Genomic DNA, 8,336 nt, shown 5'->3' with positions numbered 1-8,336 from the left:
AGCTATCTCCCTGGCCCTATCAGTAGCATTCTTGTACAACAATAATGAACTCACTGAGAAAGAAATTAGGAAAATAATACCATTTACAATAGCATCAAGAAAATTAAATATCTAGCAATTAACTTAACCAAGGAGGTAGAAGACCTCTACAATGAAACTTCAGCACTCTGACAAACTCTGAAAAGGAGATTGATGAGGACACCGAATGCATCCAGAAAATGAAAATGGAACACATCCCCTAGTCCTGGATAAGCAGAACTCATAGTGTCAAAATGGCCATTCTTCAAAAATTGACATATAGATTTAATGCAATCTCAGTCAAAATATCTACAGCATTCCTCACAGAATTAGAGAAAACAACCCTAAAATTCATATGCCAGAAAACTCAAAATAGCAAAAGCAATCTTAGACAACAGGAGCAAAGCAAGAAGCATCGCAATATTATAGATTATACTACAAGGCTAGTGCTAAAATTGCATGATACCAGTACAAAGCAGACATGTAGATCAATGAAACGGAACAGGAGACGCAGAAGAAATTCCAAACACATTCCAATATTTGATCTTTGACAAAAGGGCCAAAAATATATATTGGAAGATAGCCTCTTCAGCGAATGGTGCTGGGAAAACGTGTTATCCCTATTCAAGCTGGATCCATACCTCTCATCATGTACTAAACTATGACCCAAATTGATCAAAGGGCTACATTTTTTTTTTTTTTTTGGTTTTTTGTATTTTTTAGGGAAGGGTCTACAGGGTGTTGAGGGTCTCACTACTAGATCAGACTCATAGTGATCTGCCTGTTTACAGCCTCCCAAGTGCTGGGATTCCAGGCGCCCACCACCACACCATCTTAACTGCTATCTTAGCATGGCCTGGGGCGGGGCCAGCACAGTAGGTCTGGAGATCAAACCCCTGCCCCTGCCCCTTGCAGGTGCTTTAATTCACTGAGCTATTTGGCTGGCCCTTTGGGCTACATATTAAAATTGAAACACTTAACATACTTGAAGATTAAATATGCAAAACCTTGAAGACATAGGGGTTAGCAAGGACTTTCTGAACAGAATTTCAATTGTACAAGAAATAACAGTGAGAGCCAACAAGTGGAATCATATCAAATTAAAAATATGCACAGCAAAGGAAAAATAGACCAGAGAAACAATTTACAGAATGGGGAAAATTTTTTGCCAGCTATTCCTCAGACAAGAGTAGTATCTAGCATATAAAAACAATTCAAAAAAATTATACTCCTTAAAAAAAAGACTCAGTCAGAAATGGGCAAGTGAAATGAAAGGTACATCTCAGAGAAAGAAGTACAAATGGCCAATAAACATATGAAAACATGTTCAACAGTTCTAGGCATTGGGGAAATGCAAATTGAAATAGCACTAAGATTTCTTCCTATGGCTGAAAGAATGACAGTCATCAAAAATCTAACTCTATGTGTGTTACTACTACCCTGGGAAGCCTAGAGGAGTTATCTCAATAACTAACCTTCAGATCTTCACTTCATTTTTTAAAATTAGATAGTAAATTATGCAAAAAAAATGACAAATTATCATTTTGTAAACTCTACGAAAAGCACAGAAGGCATAAAGGTGAAAGAAAAAGGTGTCCATATTTACTCAACAACTTTATACCTGCCAATCCAAGTGCCAGAGGTAAGACAACAAATAGTGTGAATCAGAATATGTTATAGGTAATACTTATTGTATCTCCAAACTCTCCCTATATAAACCTATGTTACCCACAATAATGAAATGAATGGATACAGATTCTCATTAATTTCTTACTTCTAGAATCTTTGGTCATTATTTTGTGAAATTTAACAACCAGATTCAGACAACCTATTATCCCTCATTATCAAATTCTTACAAACTTAATTCTTGATATACAAACACAGGAATTGAATTATCTTTGGTAAATACACTTAAATAGATATTTGTATATATAAAACATATAACATGTACAAACATTTTATTCTGGTTTATAAATATATAGTTTTTATAATTGTATAATATAAAGTTGTTTAAAATATCTATATTGTGGTAAAGTTTGCTTTTTTGAATTGGATATGTTTTGAACATCTTTCTACAGCCTTAAATGGAAATCCACCTGCTCTTTAATGGTTGCACGTTATTCCACTGAAAGACATACATTTATGCTTTTCTCTACTGGACACTCAGGTTGATTTTAGTTTCATACAAATTGGACTGTGCTATCTTTATTTTCATAGGAACTGCAAATCAACTATCAAAAATTTCATAGCAATTTATATCCTTCCTAACCTTTGTTCAAAAACACAGTTTAAAGTAAAAAAAAAAAAAAAAATCTTCTCCAAAGGTGTTAACCCTCCCACTCCACTACAACCCACCCTTTCCATACAGCTTAACAAACCAGCAAGAATATTCATTTCTCACAAGACTGTGCAAAGAAAGAGAAATCCTTTCAAAAGACTATTCCCTGGTCTGAGAATATAGCTCAGTGGTAGCATTCATGAGACTTGGGTTCAATCCCCAGCACCACAAAAGACAAAATAACAAAGTGTACTCTTTATACCTTACCAAAGGAATAACTGAGAGAAACATGCTTTCTCCAACTATAGGAATAATTTAATGAAACATTACCTTTATTTTCATCCGTCTTCACAACTTGGACAAAACCTCTTCTAATGAAATATTTGAAAGCAGGAGCTCGTTTCTCCAGGTTTTCATCAAAGATCCAGAGGTTCACTCGAGCCCTTGTGATAGCAGTATACAGCTGTTTCAGTTCTCCATTAAGAAGCTAAGGATAAGTTGAGAACAAAAATGGTGAGCCTAGGGCTAGGGATATAGCTCAGCAGCATAAGTGCCTTCCTGCCAAGTGCACATTCTGAGTTCAATCCCCAGTTCAATCCCCTGTGGGCAAAACTATAAGCCTTTTTCCCATAGCTATAGCATGATACTTTATTAGCCTTGCTCTGACTTTGGAAAACTGCTAAAGTCAAATTTTATAAAGTATAGCACAGATACGAAGAAGACACCAGGTGCTCAGTAGGTATAGAACAAATAAATGAGACTCTAATGAGGTTATAACAAATTCCACCCCTTTCCCTCCAAAAACGCAAGTAAATGTTACCCATTTGAATCTGCTATAATTGTTTTAAATTTTAAGTCTGAAATAATCATAGCTTTACCAGAAGTTACAAAGATAGTGTATCTTTCACTAATTTTACTCCAATGGTTCATTTTACACAATTATTGTGACTTATTTTTAAAAATTAAACTAGTCGTACATGTCTACTATAATTAAGACTAGACTACTCAAGACCTATTTCAAGATGGCATAAAATTTTGGCTATAGCTGAGTTCCAAAGGTGAAAAGAAGGTACTATCCTTCCCCTTCCACTTTCAAACAGCATCCCACTCATCAAGCCCAGTTCTCTGCTGAAAAAAGGGAGTTTTCCAACAATGATATTTTTGTTTCCTATACTTCTTTCTCTTCTGTTGATATAAAGACCAGCCAAAAGCAAAGCTCTAATTTCCATCTTCTCTTCAATATCTTGTTTGCCAGGTCCATGTCAAATAATTGAGTGGACAAATGGTAGAATTTTACCTTATACATTTCTGGATTCACTGTGAGGGACCGAGCCTGAGAGCTCAGCTTCTCCAGAGGCACTTCAATAAGTGGCCGGTTTCCAACTCTGGTGTCAGAGGCTGAAGGTGTGAACGAAGATATAATCTTCCATTCCTTGTAAGCCTGAACAACAAGGATGAATTAAAGACCAACAGAATATATTTTCAAATGGTTTTCCCAAGCTTCATAGGAACTTGAGCCCCACACGAAGCATCAGGCTTTCTACTCCAGCTGTGAGGACACACTGTGGGCTCAGAATGGATTGGAGAAGGATAGGCAAGCATCAAGGAAGCTACCATGAGAATTCCCTGGACCAAGACACCTGAGAATCCAACTAAATGTGCCCACTTTTGGGAAAAACACTCACAGCCCAGAAAGTTATTCTAATATCAAGAACTTCAACACAACAGGGACAGAGGAATCCTGGCCTTTTCTCATAACATGGTTGAGAAATGCCACCTCAGGTCAGAAGTTAAAACACATGTGGAATTTTCTAACCAAATTACTCAATCAAGGAGAAGAAAATTCAGACTCTGTAGGATATACTGTCCAAGGTACTTGCAGACACCACACAGGACATATTCATAACACATTTCTTCCAATTATTAACTATGTGACCTTGGATACAATGATTTTCCTGCTCTGTAAAAAGAAATAATGTGACCCCTCAATTTGGAGGAGGGACAGTAAAGAGGTTAATCAACACCAAGTGTCTAGTACAATGCTTAATAGTTTGCCCATTTTTCCTTCTACCCTAACTTCAAAACCAAGGTGCCTATGTAGAACAGAAGAAGGCAAAATTTCCTTAAAGGGTCTTATAATAGGTATTTCGGGCTTTGCAGGTCATGTGGTCTCTCTTGGAACTACTTAATTCTGCCACTGTAGTGCTAAAGAAACCAGTTGATATGTGAATAAGTATACTTTGTTCTAATGAAACTTTGACTCTGTAAACAAAATTAAATTTTATGTAATTTCTGTGTGCTATAAAATATTATTCTTGTTTGAGTGTTTTTCCAGCCTCAGAAGAAATTCCAGACTAAGCCAATAGTGCTAGTCCCAATAAAAGCCCACAACTGTTGTAAACTACAAAAAAACAACTTAGGGTTTTACTCTGAAATTGACTCCTTCCTCAAGATTGGCTGGAGTTGGAGAAGAAACCCAGGGCTACAATGACTATATCAGAGATTCAATAAGGAGTCATTCTGAAAAGGAGCTAATTGTTTAAGACTGATCTATAAAACAACTACAGAACAACACTTCAGAGTTTCCTACCATAGTGACTAGGTGGGAGACAGCCATAAGAAATAGTCATGGAGAGGGTATAGGGTGGACATTGATCTGACCCTTGAGAAGTTTACACTAGGCCAAGAAGGATGTAGTGGTCCCACTCTCATTGGTGAGAACCCAGTCTGGTTGTGTGGCTTTCAGAAGAGAATTGGTCTGAAAGCACTGGCATTAACTCCAGTGGTCTGCTTGAGCTTCTATCCCATTGCCTACACTGCTTTTTCCTTCTATGAACCTCAGCATGGTTATGGTTTAGCTTGGAAGGGTGCCACAACCTAAGGCATATGAACAGAGTGAACTCTGGAATGGGCAGTGAGGGACACCTCACAAACCCATGTGCCATAAAGAAATATGTGGTTTGGGGCAACAGAAACTGGAACTGCCAGAGTAAATCACTGACTTACCACACACACACACACACACACACACACACACACACACACACACCTGGAAATGCAGGGCAGAATACAGCTTTCACTCACAAAAATGTCAGCGTGGAAACAAAATAGATCTTAGCAATGACTCAATATCCCTCAGACCATATCTAGTGGAGCTCAATATTACAGAATCTGGAAATTAGTCTACATTTAAAAAGAGGGATATGGGGGTCACCTATTTCCTTTCCTTTTCTTTTTTTTTTTTAATTGTGTGTGTGTGTGTGGCCAGCTCAGCCCACCAGGGGGTGGGGCTGGCTGGCATGTGGTGCTGGGGGATCGAACCGCGGTCCCCGTGCTTTGCTAAGCTTGTTCTAAGTAGGTGCTTTAGACCACTGAGCCATCTCACCAGCCCCTTTTCTTCATTAGTTTTTTTTATGTATTTAGTACAGGGTCCACAGGGTCTCACTACACAGATCGGACTCAGTGATTCTCCTGTTTTCAGCCTCCCAAGCGCTGGGATTATAGGCATGCACCATTATGCCCAGTCTTCATCTCCATCTCAGTGCAACCCAGGGGTGGGACAGCACAGAAGGCTGGAGATCAAACCCCTGGCCCCTGTGTCTGCCTAAGCAGGTGCTTTAATCAGCTGAGCTATCTGGCCTGCCCTTTCTTCATTAGTTTTTGTGGTTTTTTGGTTTTTTCTCTTTTCTTTATTTACTGTTTTATTATTTTTTATTTTTCCTGTTCACTCTTTTCTATTATTTTTGTCTAATTTTATTAATATTCTATTACTCCTTATTAGGATACTTTGTCTCATAAGCCTCTTTTTTTTTTTTTCAAATTTTAGTTCTTTCATTGTTCTGTTCCCCACCCAATCCATCTTTATTGATATCAAATTAAGCCTTATAATTTTAAAATATTTAGTTAACTTTATATCATTATCTTTGAATTGCTTTCTATCACTAATAGTACAGCTGCTGTACTTTGTATATATTTACTGTATGTCAATATTTTGTTTGCTTTGTGTTGAAGTTATAATTCTAGATCTCTTTCTTTATAGTAATGCCCACTGATTCTTATGTTATATCTATATCTAGTTTGTCTTAGACATTATTGTTGTTGCTGATTTTGTAGCTATTGTCAAAGTAACACAATTGCTGATATTAATGAATTTTTACTGTATATCAATATCTAGTTTGTCCTTTGTGTCATCAACAATACTGTGGTTCATTTCTGAAGAACTGGATACTGGACCAATTACACACTGTACCTGCTCTCCCCAAATTAATAGAGGTGGTCAGATCCTGGGATAAAGGCAAAAGTCTATAGTTAGCCACATTCAGAATGTGCCAATAATAGAACGCAGACACTAAATAAGAGCTCCATGCTAGCAACAAAATCATTCCACTATCATCACCCTGCGAATGTCACTGCATGAAAAAGAAACAAACATGGGGCTGGTGAGATGGCTCAGTGGTCTAAAGCACCTACTTAGAACAAGCTTAGCAAAGCACAGAGACCGCGGTTCAATCCCCCAGCACCACATGCCAGCCAGCCCGCCCCCTGGTGGGCTGAGCTGGCCACACACACACACACAAATAAATAAATAAATAAATAAATAAATAAAAAGAAAAAGAAACAAACAGAAATATGAAAAGGTAGCAAAATTGTCTCCAAACACTTCCAACTCCTCCACAGTTGATCAATGGGGCATCAGTGAGAAAGAAATAAAAAAATCAAACAGCTGAATTATACAAAATGACAACGAATCAAAAATAAAAAGGTTAATAAGATACTCAGCAAGTTTAAAGAAGATTAAAACTAAAAAGATAGTACAATTAACAAAATGATCATAAGAGGCACTAAATGAGCTAGTTGAACAAAAACAAAATGATATGAAGCATGAATAACAACTTTAGGAAAGAATAGAACACATGAAAAGGAACTAAACAGAAATTCAAGACATAAAAATTCTAATCAAAATATGGACAGTAGAAATTACCAATGTGAGGACAATGTCAGAACTAGAAGGCAGGGCTGATGCAGGTGAAGGATCACAGACCCAAAGATACCTTAAAAGTAATAAAAGAACATCGAAAATGGATCCATGATAAATAATAATACTAATCTAAGAGTAACAAGAACACAAATGGCTTTAAAAACCTGTCCAGATATAATAGCAGAAATCATTACAAATACAGGGAATGAATTTAATATACAGATAAGTGAGGTATATGGAACCCCATGTAACCATGATTAGAACAGAACCTCCCTCTCCAAATATCATAGTCAAAATCCAGAACGCCATCCAACACAAGAACAGAATCTTAAAAGCTGATAGAGAAAAGCAATAAATCAATTGTAAATGTAAAACCATTAGAATTATAGCATACTCCTCAACACAAACCTCAAAGGCCAGAAGAGCCTGAATTGGAATGTTTCAAGCCCTAAAAGAAAGTAACTTCTACCCCATATTGACATCCTGAAAAACTATCTTTTAAAATTGAAGGAAAAATAAGATATTTCCATGGAAAAGAGAAGAAATTCATAATCAAAACTCAAAAAGTTCTCAAGGATATCCTCAAACACCACAATGAAGTCAACAATGCCAAAAGTTTAATGTAATAAATACATCAGGTAAACTGAGCAGTTAAGCAGCAGAGAGAGAAAAAGGAATCAGCAACAAGAAAATAATGCCGTGACAAGTAATTCAATACTTTTCGGTGATAGCTCTCAATAGGAATGGCTTCAAGTCCTCAATAGAAAGACACAGTGCTATGGTTTGTGTCTAATTGTCCCCCCAAAGCCTCATGCAATCATGGGGCAGGGACTTCTAGAGTTTGAGATTAACTCATGATCCACTGGTATTATGGGTAATCCACTGCGATTATAGCTCTTAGTACTGCTGAGATTATGGGTGTGAGTGCTATGCCCAACCTGAGGCAAAGAGCCTAAATACAATATAAGAGAGACAGAGAGACAGATTCTCTCTGTTGCCATTGTTGTTGCTTCACCGCCATGAATGAATGCTCTCTGCCCTGTGCCACTGCCTTGGAGCCAG

General features: G+C 37.2%; 1 protein-coding gene across 1 annotated transcript in view; it reads right to left on the bottom strand.

Annotated features, from left to right (window-relative positions):
- Positions 1-8,336, bottom strand: part of Trank1 (tetratricopeptide repeat and ankyrin repeat containing 1) — a 175,131-nt gene that overhangs the window by 33,483 nt on the left and 133,312 nt on the right. Inside the window, exons 14-15 of the mRNA XM_023719773.1 lie at positions 3,594-3,737; positions 2,627-2,783 (exon numbers count right to left, since the gene is read on the bottom strand). Of these exons, the coding sequence (XP_023575541.1) occupies positions 2,627-2,783; positions 3,594-3,737 (301 nt within the window). The remainder of the gene's footprint in view (positions 1-2,626; positions 2,784-3,593; positions 3,738-8,336) is intronic.

The sequence above is a fragment of the Octodon degus genome, unplaced genomic scaffold, assembly GCF_000260255.1.
Source record: "Octodon degus isolate 3935 unplaced genomic scaffold, OctDeg1.0 scaffold00071, whole genome shotgun sequence".
Classification (NCBI taxonomy): domain Eukaryota; kingdom Metazoa; phylum Chordata; class Mammalia; order Rodentia; family Octodontidae; genus Octodon; species Octodon degus.
Note: the sequence above shows the minus strand (reverse complement) of the source record. Positions and strands in the feature narration are given on the sequence as shown.